General features: G+C 36.9%; 3 protein-coding genes and 1 long non-coding RNA gene across 5 annotated transcripts; 2 read left to right on the top strand and 2 right to left on the bottom strand.

Moving 5' to 3' along the window:
* The first annotated feature begins 810 nt into the window (after positions 1 to 810).
* On the top strand, positions 811 to 4359 carry LOC106091426 (uncharacterized). The gene is made up of 4 exons (XM_013257945.2): positions 811 to 874; positions 935 to 1291; positions 1362 to 1492; positions 2733 to 4359. Exons 2-4 carry the CDS (start codon positions 952 to 954, stop codon positions 3159 to 3161), a joined length of 900 nt encoding a protein of 299 aa, XP_013113399.1. The 5' UTR covers positions 811 to 874; positions 935 to 951; the 3' UTR covers positions 3162 to 4359.
* LOC131996400 (uncharacterized) lies at positions 1580 to 2296 on the bottom strand. Its single transcript, XR_009397839.1, has 2 exons — positions 2205 to 2296; positions 1580 to 2033 (listed from the first exon to the last, which is right to left on the bottom strand). It is a non-coding gene; the product is annotated as an uncharacterized LOC131996400 (long non-coding RNA).
* Positions 4360 to 6327: 1968 nt separating the features above from the next.
* On the bottom strand, positions 6328 to 19787 carry LOC106091675 (protein brunelleschi). 2 transcript variants are annotated; one of them, XR_009397837.1, is made up of 9 exons: positions 19249 to 19787; positions 17520 to 19183; positions 17207 to 17450; positions 16399 to 16949; positions 15839 to 16329; positions 13238 to 13431; positions 12966 to 13157; positions 6487 to 6693; positions 6328 to 6415 (listed from the first exon to the last, which is right to left on the bottom strand). XR_009397837.1 is itself a non-coding variant. In XM_013258283.2 (9 exons), the coding sequence occupies exons 1-9, from the start codon at positions 19388 to 19390 to the stop codon at positions 12329 to 12331; spliced, it is 3993 nt and encodes a 1330-aa protein (XP_013113737.2). In that variant the 5' UTR covers positions 19391 to 19787; the 3' UTR covers positions 11608 to 12328. The 2 variants fall into 2 exon arrangements, 1 of the variants encoding a protein (XP_013113737.2); XM_013258283.2 differs by lacking the exons at positions 6328 to 6415; positions 6487 to 6693 and adding exons at positions 11608 to 12635; positions 12698 to 12905.
* Positions 19788 to 21030: 1243 nt separating this feature from the next.
* LOC106091672 (eEF1A lysine and N-terminal methyltransferase homolog) lies at positions 21031 to 24310 on the top strand. The gene is made up of 8 exons (XM_013258278.2): positions 21031 to 21339; positions 22036 to 22486; positions 22546 to 22805; positions 22872 to 23052; positions 23123 to 23303; positions 23363 to 23555; positions 23625 to 23764; positions 23829 to 24310. The coding sequence occupies exons 1-8, from the start codon at positions 21125 to 21127 to the stop codon at positions 24236 to 24238; spliced, it is 2031 nt and encodes a 676-aa protein (XP_013113732.2). The 5' UTR covers positions 21031 to 21124; the 3' UTR covers positions 24239 to 24310.
* The last annotated feature ends 738 nt before the right edge of the window (positions 24311 to 25048 follow it).

Here is a 25048-nt window from a genome sequence, read left to right as displayed (position 1 = left end):
AATGCAAATTCTCTAAATTTTACTTGCTCTCACGCACTTTCCCGCTCTCTTCTGCTGGCATTTAAAGAACGCAAATAACTTCCACTAAAAATTTGTGCACGTCGGCATCAATCCTAGCTCTGTGGGAATTGAGGCGGCTGCATCTGCCGGAACGTAATTGAGCTAGAATCACTCTGGTTTGCCGGGGGAGGTCGATTTCTTCGGGTGCAATGGGTGGCGGTCGTTCTCCAAGGACTACATTCACTCGGTAGCCAGTTAACGCGTCTGCTACCGTGTCTGCATGAACAACATTCATGCTACCGTGTCTGCATGAACAACATTCATGCAGACACGGTAGCAGACGCGTTAACTGGCTACCGAGTGAATGTAGTCCTTGGAGAACGACCGCCACCCATTGCACCCGAAGAAATCGACCTCCCCCGGCAAACCAGAGTGATTCTAGCTCAATTACGTTCCGGCAGATGCAGCCGCCTCAATTCCCACAGAGCTAGGATTGATGCCGACGTGCAAGATGTATGTCCCGACTGTAACAAGGGACCGCACGATACACGTCACCTGTTTAACTGCCCGGCCAGACCCACTCGACTCAGACCCAGATCCCTGTGGACGCACCCCATCTTAGTCGCGGAGTTCCTGGGTCTTGACACTCAACAGAATCAAGCAGACGAAAGATAGTACACAATAAACTGCTACAACAACAACAACAACTAAAAATTTGTGCTAATTTCCACAAATTTTTGAGTGCGCGAACACACTTAATATTTGAATGTACTGACGGCTGTTATCGCGTTTTATCAATAACAAATGGAACTGCGATTACATAGCTGACTAGCGATTAGCCCAACTGACTCAGAGAACGGTAGAGAGCAAAAAGGTAACAGCACTACAGAAATTATTTTGTTTTGGGGACTTACCTTCATTAATCGGTTTTAAGGTATTTGCCATGAAAGAATGTCTTCAAAATCTTCTGTTTCTGCTTTACAAGAATATTGCGCAAAACATAAAATTCCACCGCCAACCTATGATTGCAATAATTGCTCAGACGGGTCTTTTATTTGCCGGGCACAAGTCATGAATGTGGAAGCCGATGGTGTTGGAAGATCTAAAAGAGATGCAAAGCATTTCTCTGCTTCAAATCTAATCAAGAAACTTCGCGTTGATCATCATGATATTGATGATGTGCGTCCGGTGGAAAATGTTGAAATACCCACGGTGGACATGGTGGTAACACTTCGAGATTATTGTGTGCAAAATCAACATCCTCTACCCATATTTGAAATAGTGCAGCAAGGTTGTGTACCTATTGTTGGTGCTTTATTATTATGCACACGTTAAATGAAAATTTGTAATGTTTTTTGCAGGAGGAACCCCAGATGCTCCAGAGTTTATAGCAATGTGTTCAGTGGCATCTATACGCCGTTATGGCACTTCGGACAAAAAGAAAGATGCCAGGCAGATTGCGGCATCCGAAGTGTTCAATGTAATATACGAGGTATGAATGCGTAAATATTTTATTACTGTTTTAATATATCCACCAATCAGGATATTTTGTAAGATCCTCTATTATATATTAGTCAAATTTTCGATGAAATATTTAGGAGTAGTATTTATTTTGTTGTTGTTGTTGTAACCAAATTTTTTGTGGAGGTGGCGATCCTCGTCAAGCTCCCTTAGGTGAGCAAGCTCGTTCCGGTCCAAAGGACCTATCGCCGCGGGAACATGGTGGCCATTGGTTATTTAAAGTCGCCAACAACTTGCTTTGTCATATCGAGCATCACAGGCACTCAGTATTTGTGCAAGAGCGGGTGTCGCCCGGCTTTACTGACACTCTCCACTCGATACCGCTGATTGTCCGCGACTGCCGTTGCAATTACTCCGTATGGAGCTTTCCACTTTCCACTGTGGACACGTCCTGTAGTTCGCAGGTAAGCTTCTCGCGACAGCAATGAACCCCACACAGATTGGACCTCAATGTTCAAGACTGTGGTGCTCACAGCTATCCCGTGCCGGGGGTATTTCTTTGTATATGCGGACTGAAATAGTGATAAATTGGAGTATAAGTGCAATGTTTTTAATTATACTGCCATCGTATTATTTCTCTTGAAGATTTTATGGGTCGATTATTTATAGCAACCCAACTTCAGTTGCGTTGCCAATGGCGAAATTCGTTACAAACATTTTAATTTTTGCATTGAGTTACGTACTTTTTTTTTACAAACTTCTTAATAGCTGAACTTAAAAAATACAGATATTGAATGAAATTGACAAACATTTACAAACTTCTTAGTAGCTGAACTTAAAAAATACTGATATTGAATGAAATTGACAAACATTTCCAACTTTATACTAATTTTTATTTGTGGGTTTGTCTTCTGGCAAATCAATTGTAGTCGAGTTGCAATCCATACTCGAACCATTAATGTTTTTAGTTCTTAAGTTCATAGAATAATAAGCATTTAAAATATTTTTTTATATTGTTGATTATTTAAAAAAAAAAAATACTTGTAACCATATAGGGATTCTATAAGTCTAGTTACTGAAATGTTTAAATAAATTAAAATTAAATCTTAATTTCTTCAAAAGTTGGATTTTCAATCCGAAACGAAGACTATCAGTTTGATTCGATTCCCATGTTTTGTTTTTCATGGGGGACTTCCATTGTTTTGCTATGCTCAATATGTTATTATTTTAAGCTAGATTTACGAGATTCAATTAAATTTTTTTATTTGTAGAACAATAAACCGTTGGAACATCAAATGCAAGTGACCACAGTGGACACTATGGCAAATGATGTGGAATATGAACGCTATTTGAAATTCAAAACCTATCGAGAACTTAGGGAGACTCATAGCTTCGATGACCCACCTGGACTACTCTTATGTGATCGACATAATTATTTTTGTAAATTTCATTTACATCTAAAACAAGCCGCAAAGGAAATTCTTAGAAGCCGAGAATATGATGAGGATTATGAACGGCAAGCGAAAGATTTATTGGAAGCCTTAAAAATAACTCCCCGAATCACAAAACATATAGCAGAAAATACTGTCGTACCAATAATTCAAATTGATGTGAATTGCGAATTCGATGTTGTTTTTGCCAATGTTTCTGGATTGGTATATAAAACTGTATTAGAATATTTTAATGATATGTTAGATTAGTTCTACGGTAATAACTACAATATATTGAGTTGCCCAAAAAGTAATTGCGGATTTTTCATATAGTCGGCATTGAAAAATTTTTTCACAGCTTGTGACTCCGTAATTGCATTCTTTCTTCTGTCAGTTATCAGCTGTTACTTTTAGCTTGCTTTAGAAAAAAAGTGTAAAAAAAGTATATTTGATTAAAGTTCTTTCTAAGTTTTATTAAAAATGCATTTACTTTCTTTTAAAAAATCCGCAATTCCTATTTTGGCAACCCAATAGTATACCAACTAATTGCAATATTATTAACTACATTTAAATTTTTATATTTTAAACCACAGAATTTGTTGAACTAACCCATTAGTGCATAGAGCCCGTTTTATCTGACGTTTTTATTTCTTATATTATTTATAAGAATGTTTTTCCTTTATATTCATTTATTTGAATATACCAAAATATTCATATCCATATAGAAATTTAGAACATTTCATAATTAACAGTTCTTTTTTATAATTTGGTCAGGTTTGAACTTTAAAGTTCTTGTTTACTGGAAAAAAAATAAATAAAAATATAATCAAACGTCTAAAAAAGCACGTGTGACAGGTAAAAAATGTAAGGAAACGAACTTAAAATTAATGGTTCGCTACGGAAACAATATTTTTTAATTTTTTGGCTGGTTGAAATAAACCATAAATTGAAATAAATCATAAAAATGTAGCAGATTAACCTATATTAAGCGCACAACCTGCATATTGTTTTTTTTTTACGAAGGACGCTCTCTAAAGATTTTGCGCTTTTATATAAAAAAAATATTTTTTTTGCTTATTTGTCGCTTTTTAATTCTGAAAAGTTTTTTCAATAATCTTTGCTAGGGAGATTTATGCATTAATAGGTTAACTCGAACAAGTTTTCAAATTCTCTTCAAAATGTATTCCATAAATAAGAAATGCATCATTATTATCAAAACTTTAAGAAATAAGTGCTTTTTTTTAATTTAAATTGTAATATACATATGTTTTGCTGTACAATATTAACATTGTTTAGCATAATTGTTATCAGCTATCCTTAAGTTTTTAAGGCTGCCGCCGAATCTGTATTGGTTTAGTATTCCAACTAATTACCATCCCAAAGTTTTTGGGGTTAAATCTTCTGTGGAAGCTACCGCGTCTGCGATAAGCTGAGATGAATAAACAACATACTCAAAAATGTCAGATAATTCGAATACGAATTACGCCGTCCAGCTGTACAAAAAGTCAACACGAAGAACTAGATAATATCGTAGTAAAGCTGAAAACGGTAAGTTTTTCATTTCATTTCATTTCATTTATTAACCAAATATGTAATATAAAGCCAATAAGGCCCATAAAATAATTACATACAAACATTTCAGTAACCTGAGTATAACAGATAATTAAATTCATTTCTTAACATAATGAGATACTTTATTATATTTTATTATATTTATAATAGAAAAAGGAAAAAAAATTAACCATCAGCAAAAGAGTTGTAAAAATCAAGAAGTTTTAAATGGAAAACGTTGTTGGAATGGGAAAAGATGCATAACTCATGAGGCAGTCGGTTCCAGCATCTTGCTACTCTAACAGCATATGATCTCGCATATATGTTCCTTCTTATTCTAGGAATAAATAATTGCGGGTTTCTAGTAGACCGAGAGAATACAAAAATCCTCCTTAGAGGAACAGGTCTAATATTACTACTACTACACTCGACAAACCTTTAAATGAGCAATTAAGAAAACGTTTTACGAAGCAAGTTATACGATCTCGTCTTCGGACATTGTAGACAAACCGCACAACGCAATTTACAATTCGCCTCAATTTTGTAAAGTTAGCCTGAATAGTACCTGAAAAAACCTCCAAACCATAAAGAATCTGAGACATTAACAGAGAATAAGCCAGAAGCTTTCTCACCTTGAAAGGTAGGTAAATAATAGAAGAATACATTTTACGAAGGCAAGACCAAACCTTCCCCGACAAGGCATCAATATGGTACCTAAAAGATAACTCAGTGTCAACAATAACACCCAAACATCTATGTCGGTCGACAAACTCAATCTCAGAATTTCCAACAAAAATGTTAAGAGATGTGGGTGTAGTATATCTTCCAAACATTAGAGCCTTGGATTTGGAGGGATTAATTCTTAAAGCGTTGACAGAAGCCCAATTAACAACCCTGCCCAAAACCCAATTTATATCATTCTCAAGAATATCAGGTGTTGAAGAACTACCATTAAATAGTAAGAAAATGTCATCAGCAAACATAAACGCCTCACAACTCCTACAAGAAGTAGAACGATGCAAATCATTCACGTAAAGTATAAATAAAAGTGGACCCAAGATGGAACCTTGTGGTACACCAGAATTAAGAGAAAGCATGCTTGAGTTTGCACCGTTCAGAACCACAAACTGAGATCTGTTACTTAAGTAAGAAAGTATCAGTGTGCAGGCAGATGTAGAAAAATTGAAAAAATCACGTAATTTAGTTAGTAATCGAACAACATTAATAGAATTGAAGGCTTTTGACAAGTCAAAAGAAACCATCACACTGCGTTTTCCGCTATTGGCATTCACTCGGATGGAATCAGTTAGCTTAAGCAACAAATGAGTGGTGTTGAGTCCTTGGCAAAAGTCATATTGCATATCGTGTATTCGAAGCTGCGATGATTGTAATATTTGATACTTCATTATGTGTTCGACAATCTTAGACATTGCAGGAAGTATGGAGATAGGCCGTAAATCATCAACCCTTCTAACATGCTTCGCTTTGGGAATCGGTATAACCCTGGCAATCTTCCAAGCCAAGGGAAAAGAAGAAGACATCAGAATAAAATTAACCAGATCCAAAATAACATCGGAAACATAAGGAAAGACGGTCTTGACAAAACGCATTGGAATACCATCCACACCAACTGACCCAGACTTCACCATACTTATCAATGATTTCGACTTCATTCACACAGCAAAACGAAAAGGAAGAGTCAGTCTCTCCATCACATGAGAATTGAGACCTATCATCGTGCGTTCCACCACCTTCAACAAATAACTCATTAACTTCGTTCGCATCAAAATCATCATTGAAGCTATCATTACCAACATATCCAGAATGTTTGAGAACTTTCCACATACCAGTCGCATCAAAAAAAAAGTTTAGAAAAATGGTTGCGTCTTATACGATGAATAAAATTTTTATTCATCTTTTACTGGTTTTGAAACGTCCAGGTTTCATCCTTTCGCAATATGGGTATACGTATTCTGAAAGCAAAAAACAGAAAACATATGAAACTCACCTCAAATATTGTTCACCAATGAATTCTTTGTCTTACCGATTAGGTCCTGAAATAGCAACTCTAGTTTCAAGATAATAATTTTCAGTGCCATTTAAATAATCCTGATAGAATTTTATTGTGAGTATTAAATTGGTTAAAGGCTGCACCGATTGATTGCACACACTAATGCTGAGTATAGAGCTTTGTCCGGCAGTACATACCACCTCGGTTGGGGTTGCACTGGTTGATTTTTAAATGAAATAACTTAAAAAAACGAAAATAAATTAATGCATAATTTCGAAAATTACATCTAATGACTTACTCCATTCCAATGGTGATACGGTACACAAATTATCATTACTGATTCGTCAGTAAATGCGCAGATCTGAACCATATTCAGTTCAGGTGTTGGGAGGCTTGAGATAACTCACTGTTTCAAATTTTAGCGAAATCGGGTAATAAATAAAGCTATTATGGGCTTCAGATCCTTTATCAGGAGATCGGTCAATAGGGCAGCTATATCCAAATATAATCCGATCTGAACCATATTTGGGTCAGATGTTGGGAGGTCTTAAACTACTTACTGTTTCATATTTCGGCGAAATCGGATAAAAAACAAAGCTTTTATGGCCTTCAGACGCTTTTTCGGCAGATCGGTCTATATAACAGCTATATAAAAGAATGGTCCGATTTGAACAGTTCAAGAACTTAACCAGCTTGCATCAAAAAGACGTATCTGTGCCAAATTTCAGCTCAATATCTTAATTTTTTAAGGCTGTAGTGTGATTACAAGAGACGAACGTATAGACGGACGGACACACGGACATCGTTAAATCTTCTTAGAATTTTACGACGATCCGAAATATATATACTTTGTAGACTCAATGAGTATACCCCCTATCCTACGGTGGTGGGTATAAAAAGTATCTATTTTTTTTTAAATTGTGCAACGTCTTACGGAAAATAAAAAAATATATACCCTCGCCATATTTTCAAAATACGCTCCTTGATTGCCCCTTAAAATAATTCAAAAGAGTTTAGCTGCCCGCACTTGTCCTATTTTTTTTTTAGAGGTAAATAATGCAAAAAGGCATGATTCAAGAATTGTATATAGAACATGTCCCACAGTCGAAAAATTCTTTAATTAATTCTATAACACTTGAATGGATAAGGATATCTACACGAAACTTGAAACCTTGAAACCCATGAACCATTCCACTAAGGAACATATCAATGAGTGCAGTCCGATTCAAGTTCTAAGCGCAATGATAAGGGGTCTCCTCTTTATAGGCGAGTCCGAAATGAGGAGACCCTAGTAGGTCCAGGGTAGAGCTGGCAAAATGTCGGTGGCACTATCGATGCTTAGTTTTTCCCCTGAATGTCGATTGATATTTTTTCTATCCATACTATCGGCAAAGTTAAATTTTTCGCAAAATTGAACAAAAATACGCGACCGGCACTGAATGTATTCCTATAAGACAGATTGCGCGTATAGAGGGCGTAATTTTCATCCTATTGATCTAAAATTATGTACAATGATTTCTCTCGTGATTTCTAACTGACTTTAATAGATTTGGTTTTATTCGATCTGTGCATTGATATTGCTTCTATATAAATCGATCTCCTGATTTTTACTTTTCATTTTCGTTGGAAATGCAGGTGATGGGAAATTAACGATAGTTTCGATATTTATAATTAGAAATATCGAATGTTGCGATTATCCATAGTTTGCCAGCTCTAGTCCAGGAACTGAAATGGGGCGTGAATGTAGATCACCTCTAGCATTTAAAATTTTGTATTGCTGGGCATTTATAGGCGGATCGCCTTGATTCTTTTTGCAAAAGATAGAGCTCGTAGAATCTTACAGACAACATAATTAGATATCTGGAATATCTACAACATTTTATGTTGTAAAAGGGTAAAGAATTCTTTTTTAATATTCCGGAAAAAATGGGCTTAGGACATACATATAACCTTGTACAGTTTTGTACTTTAGTTTTAGGACAGGCCAACATTTGTATGTAGTTTGCACTGAGATAAGGGATTTCCATAATTAGATCGTAAAATGAGCATATGTAGGGAAACTAATAGCTGTGTTCGAAAACTCAAAAAATTGTGCAAATTTGCCCAAATTTGTACTGGACGTCGTTTGCGTACTTTATTTGCCAACAGAAGAAAAAAAATGTTGACAGAAAAAAAATGTTGAAAAAAAATGTTGGTCAGCTGTTTTATGAAAAGCAGCCGTTACATGAAAATACAAAAGCTAACGGCAAAATGGATCAAAAAGCAGAGGTGAGTAAAAAATAATAATATTGTTTATAGGTAATTATTTTTTATTTACTTTTAATGAAGATTCATGGCAACAGCTAGTGTTCAGGTATGGAAAACTCGACAAATGAAGTTGTAATTTTACCCCAAGTCGGTGGTTCTACATTAGAAGGTTAGTGCAAAATTTGCGGAATTATTTGGAAAATCTTGAAAAATTAAGACATTGTATCCTTCCAGACACCAAGAAAAGAGTAATTATCGGTTTCTTAAGTATTGGGTTGCCCAAAAAGTAATTGCGGATTTTTTAAAAGAAAGTAAATGCATTTTTAATAAAACTTAGAATGAACTTTAATCAAATATACTATTTTTACACTTTTTTCTAAAGCAAGCTAAAAGTAACAGCTGATAACTGACGGAAGAAAGAATGCAAATACAGAGTCACAAGCTGTGAGAAAATTTGTCAACGCCGACTATATGAAAAATCCGCAATTACTTTTTGGGCAACCCAATATTTTGATGGAATCATCCTCATCGGAGAGCTACGATGAAACCAACACCATTTTATGAATTTGTTAAGGATGGATGATGCTGCTATGGGATTGAGTGGGTCCAGCTAAGCAGTTAAACAAGTGACGCACAGTGGGATTAGAAAAAATAAGCGCAAATTAGTCTGCCAATTGTGATAGGATACAGATATCTCCAATGATAACAAAGTGTCCGTAGCCGCCACATGAGCAAATAGAAAGCTCCCTTAGCCTCACATCAGTGATCGTAGCAATTTATTCATCCACAATATCGAACAGGATTAGATTGTTAGTCCAAGGTACTTTTGCCAGCACAACAAGTGTACTTTTGTATACGGTGATGGCATTTCAAGCAGTTGTAGTCCTATGCAGCCTTCGGAATGCATGCTGATGCTCGGCTAATGGAAATTGACCAACTAGAGGAGCAGAAGGAGGAATCCCTCATGCGCCTTGGCTACTGATGAGAGAAGGAAGATCGGTATGCACGACTCCCCCTTGCTCGTGTTCTTTTCAGGCTTCACTAGCGGGATCAGACTGCCAAACATCGGGTACTATAATAGTGTTCAGATAGGTTGAGGACAGTTGTAAGGTAATTGACTCCAGGCAGATCGAAATTTTTCAGCATTAGTGTAGAGATTCCGTTTGGAACTAGCGCCTTGGCGCTTGGTTGTTGCATCAGTGTGTTGTACTCTGAAAGACTCCATCGGGCCATTGCGGCACGTACCGGCTGCCATGCGGCACGGAGACCACGGATATACAAATGGCTCCCCTTCTGGCCTTTTAAATCTCGGGTCAAAAAATTTACGATTTTATCTAAGGAAAATACCTCACAAATATCGCCAGGATTTTATGTTTAAAAAATTGTTTTCCAAGCTAGCAAATAAAAAACCAATCAAAACAAAAATCAGCTGTTTTTGTGCAAATTATCACCGGAAGTCGTTCGCGTACTTTTGCTTGCAAATTTTTTAAAGAGAGTAAATTGTCTCTTACTCTGCTGCAAATTTTTACAGGAAAAGTTCGCAAACAGACCTAATGTAGAAGCAAACATTGAAATGTATTGTTTATCCTATCTTTAGAGTGGATGTGTTTCAGCTAATGCAGGTAGCTAGTTGACTATGTGAAAATACTCTGTGTGTGGAAATAGGCTACATTTGTTTTGTATTTGTTGTCCTTAGTTATTAAGCATAGATTTAGGATTTTAAGCATGTGTTAGGTATTAAGGTTTGTTTGTTAGTAAAATACATTGAGTTCTTTTTCAACCATCAACGGAGACACTTCATATTTCCTTGCACACTTTTCGATGTGCAGTTGTAGTAGGTTCATGAACATACACTTTTTTTGGTTTTTCTAACCATCATGATTTTGTATAATTTTTGTACAAATTTTTTCAGCATAACTATAAGCCATATGACCTTAAAACTTTAAACCTATCTATTGGGTTGCCCAAAAAGTAATTGCGAATTTTACATATAGTCGGCGTTGACAAATTTTTTCACAGCTTGTGACTCTGTAATTGCATTCTTTCTTCTGTCAGTTATCAGCTGTTACTTTTAGCTTGCTTTAGAAAAAAAGTGTAAAAAAGTATATTTGATTAAAGTTCATTCTAAGTTTTATGAAAAATGCATTTACTTTCTTTTAAAAAATCTGCAATTATTTTTTGGGCAACCCAAGGCGTTAACCTAGGTTAGGTTGAAAAGAGGGTGCAGATATTAATCTGCCCCATGCCACTAAAGACATACACTTAAGCCAGTAATCGGCGCTCTAAAAACAAAAAAGAACCTCGAAAAAGAAAATCTATGTTAGGAATCCCGTTCTACTTACAAAATCCTTAATTGCTTTCCATGCCACGCCCCTAAGTTGGTTCATGTCTGGTATTGTGTCTCCACCAAAGTTTCGGTGTCTGTTAGACGCGAAAGCCGGGCAATAACAAAGGAAATGCTCCAACGTCTCATCATCTTTCCCGCATGCCCTACACATGTTATCACTTGCCTCACCGATTTTACATTAGTGAGCTCGCAGTCGTGTGTGTCCCGTTATGATACCAATAGCTATACTGACCTCCCTCTTACTTCCTTTCATTAATAGCCTCGTCTTCTCACGATCTGGTTCCCCCATGGGATTTTCGCCGTCCTAACGACCATTTCGCTGTTCCACAGGGTTGCATGCGCATTCATGGGTTGGGAACCATCCTGAGAGTGGTTGAGTTGCTGGAGAACCAAACCTAGCGCCAATATGGGGATATAAAAAGTTCAGGGAAGTAGTAGTGGTTTTTTGAAAATGCTCACCCTGATTTGACCTCTGCGTTTCTGGAAAAAACTGACTCACATGTTGCAGATGTTGTATTGTCATAAGTATATTTGCCACAGCTCAGCCTTTATATTGATTTATCGCCTGATACATTAAAACATTAAGCGGTGATTCATTCATTTCATTACTTTTATTTTTGTATAATAAATTATGCAAACACATATTTATAATTGATTGATTGCTTTATTACAATAAAAATATGTATATAAGATTATATAGTTGTTATAATTTCAAGTAACAATTGCTTGCCTTTGGATAAACGTAAAAAATATTTTATAGAAATCAATTTCAATATAAAAAAATTTACTTTGCTTCCAAATACTAAACATCAATGGAAAACTGCACTAATACAATAATTATTATTGCCTTTTAAAAAAGGAAAACTAAAGAAAATCTCGATACACACCTATAATAGCACATAACAATCGATCAAGTTTCTTGATATACTTTTATAAATTGGTTTGTTTTTTTTTTTCTTTCTATCAAAGTCACTCCATGTTAATAGAGAAATGAGTATATATATGCAAGTATATAGTATAGAATAGATGCACGAATAATAATAATACAACAAAACTAGTTACAAAAATATGATATATATTTTTTTAATATTTAACTAAATCAAACCGAAAGAAATGTAAATTATAATATATACATAGGTTATAATTATTCATTATACAACTTACTAATAAATACATAGGACCTTGGGTACTAGGAGGCGAGAGGGGATGTAAAGAAAATTATAGGCTTGTAATTAATAACATGAGTAATAATTTAGTTGAATTTTTATCGTTACTTTTTTTTTATTGTTGTTCAACAACAGTCACCTCAATGGGTGGTATAAACTTCCAAATGTGCTCTTGTTGTTCATGGTAGCTTTGAGCACCAACTGTTATATCGTTCAATGTGATTTGTAAACTTGGATCCTTATCTGCTGACAATGGCACAGGGCAGGATCGTGAAAGTAAAGAGGCATTGGCGGGAGATGTTGATTGTTGCTGGGGTTTGGCATGACACTGTATACTGGTTTTGAAACGTCCAGGTGTAAAAAATAAAACGGTACATTCGTGATTGGCGGCTTCATCCTTTCGCAATATGGGTATACGTATTCTGAAAGCAAAAAACAGAAAACTCACCTCAAATATTGTTCACCAATGAATTCGTTGTCTTACCGATTAGGTCCTGAAATAGCAACTCTAGTTTCAAGATTATAATTTTCAGTGCCATTTAAATAATCCTGATAGAATTTTATTGTGAGTATTAAATTGGTTAAAGGCTGCACCGATTGATTGCACACACTAATGCTGAGTATAGAGCTTTGTCCGGCAGTACATACCACCTCGGATTGGGGTTGCACTGGTTGATTTTTAAATGAAATATCTTAAAAAAAAACGAAAATAAATTAATGCATAATTTCAAAAATTACCCCTCATGACTTACTCCATTCCAATGGTGATACGGTACACAAATCTATCATTACTGGCGTTAAAACGATGCCTTTCAGAGAAGCAATACCTTGTATATCAGTTCCGCTAAGTGACCATTTAATGTTAACTCTTTCCGCAATATGCTTTGAACAAAGCCGACTAACAGAGTCATTGAAGGAACCCATTTCCGTACGAAAACATAGTTCTGAAAAATATTTTGTTTGTATTGAAAAAGAGTTATTATTTGAAAAAAAAAGATATATATATATATATATATTTAGAAACCTTTTTCTAAATTTTCGGCTATCTCAGCTTCTCTTGCTGCCCATACTTCTTCCACGGAACAGCGATCCACTGGTATTGGAACACGACAACTTTCATTGGCCTCCATCGATATATTTTTGTTGTTTGTATAGTTGAGCGTCATTTCTTGAGCAGTTAAATTCGTGATATCCAATACCAAATAGAATTGAGAAGGTCTAAAAAAAATAAAGTATTATATATTTAACAAGTAAAAACGTGCTAAATTCGGCTGGGCCGAATCTTGGGAACCCACCACCATGGATTCTGCTAAAATATGGGAGCTATATCTAGATCGAATTTGACCGTACTTGGCGCAGTTGTTTAGTCATAACAGAACACTATATGCAAAATTTCAGCCAAACCGGATAAAAATCGAGGCTTGTAAAGGCTCAAGAAGTCAAATCGGGAGATTGGTTTATATGGGAGCTATATCATGTTCTAGACTGATTTGAACCGCACATGGTACAGTTGTTGGGAGTCGTAACAGAACAACATGTACAAAATTTCAGCCAAACGGATAAAAATTGAGGACTCCAGGGGCTCAAGAAGTCAAATAGGGAGATCGGTTTATATGAGAGCCATATCAGGTCTGAACCGATTTGGAACGTACTTGGCATAATTGTTGAAAGTCATAACAGAGCACTAAGTGCAAAATTTCAGCCAAATCGCACAAAAATTGTGGCTTTCAGGGGCTCAAGAAGTCAAATAGGGAGATCGGTTTATATGAGAGCTATATCAGGGTTTAGACCGATTTGGACCGTACTTGGCACAGTTGTATAAAGTCATAATAGAGCACTAAGTGCAAAATTTCAGGTTTTTAGGGGCTCAAGAAGTCAAATCGGGAGATGGGTTTATATGGGAGCTATATCAGGTTATAGACCGATCTGGACCGTACTTGGCTCCGTTGTTGGGAGTCATAACTGAATACTTTGTGTTCAATTTCAGGCAAATGGGACGAAAATTGAGGCTACCAGGAGCTCAAAAAGTCAAATCGGGAGATCGGTTTATATGGGATCTACATCAGGTTCTTGACCAACAAACATTATGGCTTCCAGAGGCTCAAGAAGTCAAATCGGGAGATCGCTTTATATGGGAGCTATATCAGGTTATAGACCGATTTGGACCGTACTTGGCTCCGCTGTTGGTAGTCATAACTGAATACTTTGTGCAAAATTTCAGCCAAATCGGACAAAAATTGTGGTTTTCATGGGCTCAAGAAGTCAAATCGGGAGATCGGTTTATATGGGAGCTATATCCAAATCTAAGCCGATGTGACCCATTTGCAATCCCAAACAACCTACATCAGTATAATGTATCTGTGCAAAATTTCAGGGGGCTGGCTCTACGCGTTCGACCGCTATCGTGATTTCGACAGACGGACGGACGGACATGGCTAGTTCGAATCAGAATTTCGAGACCATCAAGATTATATGCACTTTATGGGGTCCTGGATCAATATGGTGGAGGGTATACAAATTATTATATATATATAAAATAAAAAAACACAAGAATATAATCTTAACTCTATATATAGCTCCGTGCACCTAATTAGGGACAGTAGACTAACTGCCAATCCAGTGAATCAATCAGGCCAATTCTTTTGTTTTTTGCTCTATCTTTTTTTAGTAATTATTACTAATCTCACTATAACTGAATAGATTTTGACCCCCACAAACACTTTTTCGAGGACTTTTCTTACCAAATACATTATATGCAAATTATATGCAGTTCGAATCACTTCATTAGTAATCAAACATGAATGTTCGTACTCGCTCGTTTCATTCAGTAAAGAGGGATGATCAAACAAGCTATCTTGAACTGAATGAACTTTTTTGTTTCCATTCGAGATTGTTCTACGCAGATTCATCCAACTCGGTGCACGTGGACTTAAAATAACAACAAACACTGGTTAGTTTTTCTTTGTTTGAAATGGGCGAAAATTCTGGAAGTGCGGCTGAAAATGTTGAAAGTGGAAACAACACATCGTGTGGCCAACACAAAGGTCGGAGTTTTGTGTGGAGCATTTTGGACGGACATTTTTGTCCTAGAAAAATACCACCTCCAAAATTTCGGGCAAACTGGGTAATAATTGTTCAGAAAGTCAAATTGCGAGATCGGTTTATATAGCGGCTTTATTAGGTTATAAACCACTTTAGACTATATTAGGCACATTTGTTGAAAGCCATACCAACACGACATAGGCAAAATTTCAGGTTATTGACTAATCTAAATCATACTTGACACAGTTGTTGGAAGTTATATCAAAACGATATGTGCAAAATTTCAGCAAATTAAATAAGAATTGCGCCCTCTAGAAGCTCAAGAAGTCAATATCCAAGATCGGTTTATATGGCAGCTATATTACAACATGGACCGATTTGGCCCATTTACCATCGCTACACTAATAAGAAGTATTTTTGTAAAATTTCAAGCGTCTAGCTTTAGACTTCAGACGGAAGGATGGACAGACATGGCTAAATCGACTTAAAACTTCATGAAGATCAAGAACAGGTATACATTATGGCGTCTTAGAGGCATATTTCGAGGTGTTACAAATGGAAAATTTGTTAATATGTTACTTACACTTCGGCCGGCAAGACATCCCAACTTGTAACTTGAGCACTTTGTATACATTCTAGTTTAAAATAGACTGCACACTGACGACAGTATCCCTCTTGCATTGCATCACCCCCCGAATATTTGATACGGATTTGAGCATCAATATGTTGGGCTTGATTCATGGAGTTTACATCTGCAGTGGTTAAACTTAAGGCAGCTAGCGAATGTTGAGCAGTTGATGTGGATGTAGTTGAACGAAAGCTGCTGTATGCAGTGTCACTGCGTCGAGTCGTTGCGCCAACACGCGACGATAAGCTTGCATGACCAGATGTTGAGAGGTTTGATGAATACTGTAGCGAGTGATTTTGGTCATAGGGATTTTGAGTTAAGGTGCTATTGGAATGTAAGGATGCCGCTGCAACATTTTGATTAACAAGGGGACATATAAAGTCTGCTTCCGCAAATATATTGATTTTAAAATCTATGCTATCATGGGGGGCAATAGGCAATTTTTCCTGTAATAAAAGAAAAAACTTAAATTAAGAAAGCATTTGAATACAAATTAGAAACAAATATTGACTTACTTGCAAATCATCCGCAATTTGAAATACCTTCTTCTGTATGTCTTGATCTACGTTTGATGTTATAGATACCTCTAAATGCTCCACCGGTATATCACTATTATTGGTTATTGTTATCACACACATTGAAGATTCGCCATTGTAAAGAGTCAGACTTGCTGTGGTTACCACAGTATCAGCTCCGGCCATGTTACTAAATGTTGCTGTTTGCGGCAAAGAAGTTTTAACACTTATCATTGGCAAAGCCGGTACAATATCAACCAAAAAATTTTGGGGAAATTTTCTCCCTCTCATGTGTTTCATGCGACAATTTGATTTTACACCTAATGTGTGCGTACTGTATCCTTGGATTTCCAATTGACCAATTTCTATGGGAGTTCCATGTAGTATTATAAGGGTCGAGATATTCGGTTGTAATGTGACAGTTTGTGGTAATGACTTAAAGACAATTCCATTTGTTAACAAACGCATATCGCTGACAGTTAAGTCAAAAGGCAAAGGATTCCGTAGTCTCACAGCTACTTCACTTATGTTGTTTTGTACCCAAAAGAAAGCTTTAAAAAATTTTTTTTTTGATTAGCAAATTCCAATTTGTCTTTATTGCATTTTTTTTCAAAAAAAAAAACACAATTCCAAATATTGGAAAAAATGTTTCTAAGTTGTATTGGAAAAAAATTTGGAATCCAATCGGAGCTGGCCAAGGCCATTGAATGTAGACACAATATCTCACTTTTATACCAAAATCCAAATTTTCTTTAATATATTCCCGACCCCTATAAATATATACTTCAACAATACGAAAACTACTTACGAATTTTGTTTTTATCCTTCTTTTTGTCCCTTCTATCAATTGAATTGAACTGTAAGGGTGTAAACAGAAAAGGTCCATTATCAGCTTTCGCTATTTTAATGCGTTGTGGTTTTAAATGAGCAGGCAAATCCTTTACAGCAATATCCAAACAAAACGGCAAATCTGTAAGGTTAGCGGGAGGTATAACAGTTCCGTTTTCCAAAACCAATGGTACTGGAGAACCTTCACACTGGGCACTTAGGTTCTAAAAAACAAATAAAAAAACGAAATTATTTTTTTAAATAAATGCAGAATAAATCATATCCATACACACCAATAATTGCACAGCCATTTCACTTTGTTCCATCAGCGTCATATTATGCCATTGAGTTTGTAATAAAAAAGTCATATGTCGTGTGGCTAAAGTGGAGTGGCCCAGTCGTTTGGCTGCCATTATAAGCGATTGCAGTACATCGACTTGTAATGAAGGCCATCCTGAATTATATTCTAAAACCTCTAATGGATCCAAGGACAACATATAACCTGGAAAACTTGAAAGCATTAGTTTGTAGGTCTGAGACCAGTCGGGATTTGAGGAATTTTGATGAACATGTTTCAAAGCAGCCAAGCGTTGAAAAAAGGCCGCCTTGCGACGATAGCCGATTTGAAGGTATAGGGAGGTCATCATTTCAAAACTTTTAATGCGATCGGTTTCCGTCATTGAATGGTTAACATACAAAATATTTTGTAAAAACATTGCTACATCAAGGGGTCGATTCTGTTCAATCATAATGCGGGAAGCTTTGAAGGCCGACTCAATTTCAATTATGGCAGCATTGGTGTACTTGCTATATTTAATAATGGCATTTTTGAAGTAATTTAGGATTTCGTCGGGTTTCAGTATATTTCCAGGCATTTCCGAATGCTGGCGATGGCTGCCTGCGGATAGAGTAGATGACGACGAAGAAGAAGTTGAATTGGTCGATGCTTGCGACAAAGTAGAGTTGGTTAGCATAGAGGAGACGGAGGATGTGGAAGAGGAATGTGGTGGAGCTTGTGGTGGGGTAGTTGCCGTGGATTCTGAATGTGCTCCTTCCTGGTTTTGTTTTTCATTGGAATTGAAACGTTTTGTTATCTCGCTTTGTCTCCACTTGTCAGGAGTGCCTTTAAGTGGTGAACCTTCTTGCAAGGAGGCATTGCGGTGCAAGGTTTCATCAACCTTCAAATGAGGATAGATAAGACAGGCTGAAGCAGAGCATAATCCCTCTTCTGCCGCCCCCAACCACAAAATATCGTTAATGGACCTTAGTGTGTCACAGGCGCTGTGATATAAACTCAAAGCTTCGCTTATTAATCCTGCTTGCAGAGACAAGTCAGCCAGATTCTTAGTTACTCTGCCACCGACACGTTTCCGGTTGTTTCTTGATTCCATATCGAGGCCAACAAAATCTTTTCTCTCAATTGGAGCAATAAGTAGTGTCCACTTTTCCATTTTTTCTCTCGACCGTTCCAATCGACGCGATTCTAATACCCAAAAGAGAGCATTTACAAAATCTGCCATGTGCTGCTCTAAATCGGGACACAAATCATTTTCCCTATAAAAGAAAGCTTGAGCTTTGAAATTGGACGGAGTTGAAAACTCATCTTGAAGACGTTTAGAGCATATAGCCGTTGTTTCTGTGGTTGTATTTTCTTTGATGGTATGCAAGTGTGAACAGTCTTCTCTAACATCCAAGTGGTTTGTTGGCTGTTCACATTCTTCCGATTTGGATGGCCCAAAGAAAATAGCGCGGGAATCGTAGAGAGTGCTGCCATAACGAACTTTAAGCGATTCATGCTGGCGACATAATTCATTAAGTTCTGTTTGATTATCGAACTTGCCGATAGTGATTAGGCCCAAAAGACGTCTATGCGTTTGAAAATCTCCCCAGTCATTGTTCTCCACCGGGTAGTCATGAACATAACGCACCCAAATGTCACGCATTATTCCGCTGGAGTCTACAAAGGTAATTAATTAAGCAATTAGACGTTATTGTATGATTGTTGTAAATTGTTCTAGCTACCTTGAACTTTAACATTGTTCACTCGCCGTACTTTATCGAAGGCCTTCTGGAGCGATCTTGGCTTTGCAGCACCTACACCTCGAAGCAATACCAGAAAATGACTGTGATGCAGTATTGTTTGTTCATAATCCGGTCGGGACATTATGGTGCTATGCTCTATACAAGGAATTTAAACTGCTGCCACTTTTGTTAACACTTCTTGATTATTCTGCATAAACCCGACTACTGCATGCTCCAGGGAAAACCTATTTAGCACAGCATTGCTTATATAAAGAATGCACAATTCCCGATATTCCCTTTTTTATTTTGAAGGCGTATATAATACGTGGTAATCTTTTTGCGGCAATGCCTCGTTATACAGTTTGCAAACGCATACAATTGCTAATTTTGGTTGACTCCTTTTAACAGTCGTGGCCTCATCAATTCTTGCTTTTTGATTGCTTATTCATAATCGCGATATCACTTATTTAATCTTGGTTTACAATGAAAAAAAGCAGTGATTTCAGTCTATATTCTTTTTCGACAAATAATTTATATGTCAAAAATTTTGACATTAGAGTTGCCGTTACTCAAGTTCACGAAAACGGAACAAAAGTATTACTTAGAGTTAAACCATCGTAATTGAGCTTATGTGGCGTCACGCATATGAAGAGTTCATAATTACAGTTAGAAAGCGATTGTATGCAGCAGTAATGGTACAATTAAGAGGTGTTGTCATTAGCACAACAACAAAAAACTAACCCCAATGAAAATGACGCCTACATCTTAATTATGCCATGGTTTCAAGTAATTAAATCTTCGAACTAAATTTGACAGTATGGCGAAATAATTAAAGGTGGTTTCATTTGTACAACAACCCCAAATCAAATGGTGTAAATTATATGGCCAGAGGAAAATAGGCGAAAAAGTATTGGGTTGCCCAAAAAGTAATTGCGGATTTTTCATATAGTCGGCGTTGACAAATTTTTTCACAGCTTGTGACTCTGTAATTGCATTCTTTCTTCTGTCAGTTATCAGCTGTTACTTTTAGCTTGCTTTAGAAAAAAAAGTGTAAAAAAAGTATATTTAATTAAAGTTCATTCTAAGTTTTACTAAAAATGCATTAACTTTCTTTTAAAAAATCCGCAATTACTTTTTGGGCAACCCAATAGTACTCTGTTTATAGTGAGGAAAATGGCAAAATGAAATTTTAGTGGCAACGCTTGGTATCATTGTCGGCATCATTTCTGTTTTATTGGTTTCAGTGGTTCGTTTTTACAAATTGTTTTTATTGAAACCAATGAAACATACAAACATGATGCTGGCAATGGTTTCAAGTGTTGCCATATTATTTTTTTTTTCATTTCCCTCACTATAAACAGAGTACTATGTTGCCGCCTATTTTAGCCAACTTTCGCCCAAGATATATTCATTTACAAGAAGTGGCAGTTGCCCAACAACAAAATATTGAGTTCACTATCCGTCAAAATCAGTGATTAATGCAACTCTGATTTTGAGTATGTGTGTATGGTTCTTAACTTAACTTTGTGTGTATGGTTCTTAACTTAACTTTGTGTGTAAGGTTCTTAACTATAATACACACACACAACCAAAACTCGTTGAATGATAGTGCACTTCGCGAGAAAAAATTGTACTTGGCTGTTTATGGTACACTACCTGGTAATTATGTCATGGTTTCGCCGAAGTGTTTTTTTATATGGAGTTTGACAGCATTCCGCTTGACAAGCTGAACAGAATACTCAGCTTAATTGACGGAACACACCGCTACAACATTTGGATGACTTTGACATCTACATTTTGTAAACAATAAGAATAACGTGCATCAGGAAACTTAAACTTCGTGTCTTACTATATTTTAAATTTTGCCTAACTTATCATGAATTTATTACCGAAAACACATGAAGAATTTGCTACCGTCGATTATTGGAATTCCTTCTTTAAAAAACGTGGTAAAGAAGCTTTCGAATGGTATGGTGAATATATGGAACTATGCGAGCAAATCCATAAGTACGTTAGGAGAAATGATAAAATCCTAATGCTTGGATGTGGTAATTCAAAATTAAGTATGGACATGTATGACTCTGGATTTAAGTAAGTTGCGTTTTTGGTTTTAGTTTAATTTTATTGTTATTTATGATAATGCCATAATTTTTACGACTATGTATTTGAGGACCCTGGCGAAGTAGAGGGAATGTTAATGTTATTTGGCCTCTACTATGAGATTTACGTTGGAGGATAAATACTAATTAGTGGTTGTTGTTGTCACATTTGCATGTGGAGGTGTCGATCCTCGTCAAGCTCTAATAGGCGAGCAAGCTCGTTCCGGTCTATACGACCGATCGCCGCGGAAACATGATGGCCATTGGTTATTTAAAGGCGAAAAAAACTCACCTTGTCATACCGGGCATCGTAGGCACTCAGTAGTTAAGCAAGAGCCGGTGCCACCTGGCCTCACACTGAGACTCTCCACTCGCTACCGCTGATTGTCCACGAATGCTGTTGCAGCTACTCTGTTGCGAATGGTGAAATACTCCACTATTCGCAACATATGGACGCGGCCGGTAGCTCCCAGTTAGGCTTCTCGTGATAAGGAGTGAAACTCACAGTTATTCCGTGCCGGGTACCAATTAGTATTTCTATCCTCTGAAATAGGGAAGGTTGTTTTTGTTAGACAGTCCAAAATTTTTGGATCTTATATCGAGAGGTCTCTCTTGAGCAGACATATATATAGGAAACCCTATAATTATTTTTACTTTGCCATGTATTAATCTAGATTTTATCTTACAGGGATATTACCAACATTGATATATCGGCGGTGGCAATCAAGAAAATGCAGGAAATAAATACACGCACAAGAAGTGACATGAAGTTTTTGCAAATGGATGCCACCAATATGAGCTTTGACGATGAACAGTTTTCAGTTGCCCTCGACAAGGGTACATTAGATGCTCTCTTTGTGGATGACACTGACGACGTGAGAAAGACAGTAGAGTCTTACTTTAAAGAAATCGGACGCGTTTTAAGGACAGGCGGACGATACGTGTGCATATCCTTGCTGCAGGAACATATTTTAAAGCACATAATTGAGTACTTTCCAAAAAATTCTTTTATGCTGCGTATAGTTCATTGTCCAGATGCCGATAGGGCTAACCAAGAGAAAAATGCTGATAATCCTGATAATCTATCTATGCCAGTTTTTGCTTTTGTAGCAACAAAATTCAAAGCATTGCCGATGGCGGTAAGTTTTTTTTCAACTGCGAATTTGAATATATTGAGTTAACTTGCCCACATTTTTAGATTTTAGAATTTAGCTATAGTAGTGATAAAATACAACGTTTTACCTCCGCCCTAGAGTTACAAAACTCGGTTACGTCTTTGCAAACGGCTGCGGTCGTTTGCAACGGTTTGAGTCGTACTGATGTTGTTGGCCACAATGATGTCAGCATGGATTTATGTAAGCCGGGAGATGATAAACCACGTTACACGGTGCACATTGTAGATCAACCACCAGCAAGGGGTTTGGGAAAATATGCGGCATTTATAGTCCCTCAAGGGAGGTAGGTACCTCGTAAACCTCTCAATGTCTTTGAATTAAATGTTGTATTACCTTGAGTTGTTTGCAGGGATGTTGAGTGGTTATTTAGCACAGCAAATGGTCGCAAAAAACTTTTGGAGCAATCAAAGTTTCAACGCATGGCTGTGGTGACTTTGCATCGCAATCAAAATTATCTCTCGATGGAAGAAGTTAAAGCAGAATTGGCCGAGAGCATAAAAAACTTTGCACCTGTGGGCTTAAAGGAACAGGTAAATATCACATGTTTTCAAAATAATAATTTGGTTTGGTTTTTATATTTGCCATTATCTGCTTGTTAAGATTCCATTCTTATCGATTGGTGCTGACATGGGTAAACGAGAAACACTTTTTAATGGAAAATCTGAAATATCGGGAGATTTTCTGGTCGAGGAAATTGAGGGATCCGGTGGCAAAAATTTCAGACGTCTAATATTCATGAGCAATCAGGGTGTGGTGCAATCCGAAGCATTAATTAAAACAGGTATATCTTGATAAGGCTTTCAAATGATATAATTAAATGTACTTTTTTCCCATTTCCAGTGAAAGTCAAAGGAAAGGTGGAGAAAAGAGTTGACTTTGGCTACTTAGCTTGTCAGCATCATGCATATATGTCTGTAGGCGTTCAACTAGCTACAGCAGGCTTTCAACAAAAAGAACAGCCTGAAAACAATAGTATTTTGGTCATAGGTTTGGGTGGGGGTGGTCTCTGCATGTTTCTTCATGAAGCCATACCGTAAGTGTTTCAGTCCAATGATGCTGTTATAAATTCAGTGAAATAGTCATTACAAATATTTAATTGTAGAGAAATAAATATTGTTGCAGTTGATATTGATCCAGCTATGGCAGAAATTGCTGAAAAATATTTTGGTCTTCAGCAGAATGAACGTATGCATGTAGTTATTGAAGATGGTTTGGAGTATTTGAGCAATTGTAAAAAACAAGGTTGGTTTATATATTTAAATTTCCTTAAATTTTTTATTTAAACTCTTTCCTTTGGTATTTATAGGTCGCCGTTTTACTGCTGTTCTCTTTGATGTTGACAGTAAAGACCTGTCGTTGGGCATGAGTTGTCCACCTCCTGCTTTTATGTCATCTGTTGTGCTTGCGGATGTTAAATCTATCATAGGAGACAACGGACTCTTCATTTTAAATTTAGTTTGCCGCAATGACAATCTAAGAGAAAAAACTTTGAATGATTTAAAACCTGTGTTTCCAGCTCTGTGTTCATTTAAATTGAACGAAGATCTTAATGAGATTATTTATTGTACAAATAATGATAAATTCAATCAATTGCCTGCTTGGAAAAAGTCTTTTAGGGGCTCAGTTCAAAAACTGAATTCTGCAGCTAAATCGAAAAAATTGTGCAAAGACGATGTATTAGATGTAACGGATTTTTTAAATGAATTGAGTATATGAGTGACTGTACTGCAAATATTTTTTAAGTTGAATAAATAATTTTTTGTACTAAGTAAATGAAAAGAAGACCATTGATTGAAGAACAGATTTTGAATGAGGATGCCCTCACTAGAATTACGAGGAGATGCAGCAGCTCGCTAGACATCTCCATTGCATCCCCTGATGTCCTGACTTCATAACCTCTCAGCGCCGGACGATTATCCTTCAGAAGAAGACCGATGGGTCGGCTTCAGAGAGTTCATCAATCGCTGCTTCAGTGAACTGACATCCCTCTCGATTGTGCTAGTTGCCGCGAGGAAATTCAGAGACATCATAAACGCAGCAGCCGCTTGCTTTATACCAGCCGATCGAATAGCCCAAGTGCGGCCCAATTTCCTGGCAGGTGATTCACATGAGAACCGAGGAGACAGTCCGTCGCAGTTCGGAGGGCGGCATTTTGACAGATCTGAATATAATTCAACTGCGTGTCGCAGAGCGGACGCTGCATAACTTACCACATATCGCCCAATTGCTTTGTACGTGGTCAACAAGGTTTTTTTGTCTGCACCTCAAGTGCTGCGGGCAAGTGACGTTGTTTCTACTTTTGACTTTATAGCAAATTGCTGTGGCATGTTGGGAGAATGTGGTCATATAGTCCGACGACGAGGACGGAGAAGGCGACGACAACGACGTTTGTGACCCACTGCTGTTTATGTTCGCACAGCACCTCGCAACATATTCAGTATGACTATACTCCCGTAGTGATGTAAGGCCAGAGCAAGATCTGAAATGTACCCACTCCATGCACCGATTACTTCTCACCGACACCGA

This window comes from Stomoxys calcitrans, chromosome 3 (genome assembly GCF_963082655.1).
Source record: "Stomoxys calcitrans chromosome 3, idStoCalc2.1, whole genome shotgun sequence".
NCBI classification, from domain to species: domain Eukaryota; kingdom Metazoa; phylum Arthropoda; class Insecta; order Diptera; family Muscidae; genus Stomoxys; species Stomoxys calcitrans.
The sequence above is the reverse complement of the archived record's forward strand: the minus strand, read 5'-3'. Positions and strand labels throughout refer to the sequence as shown.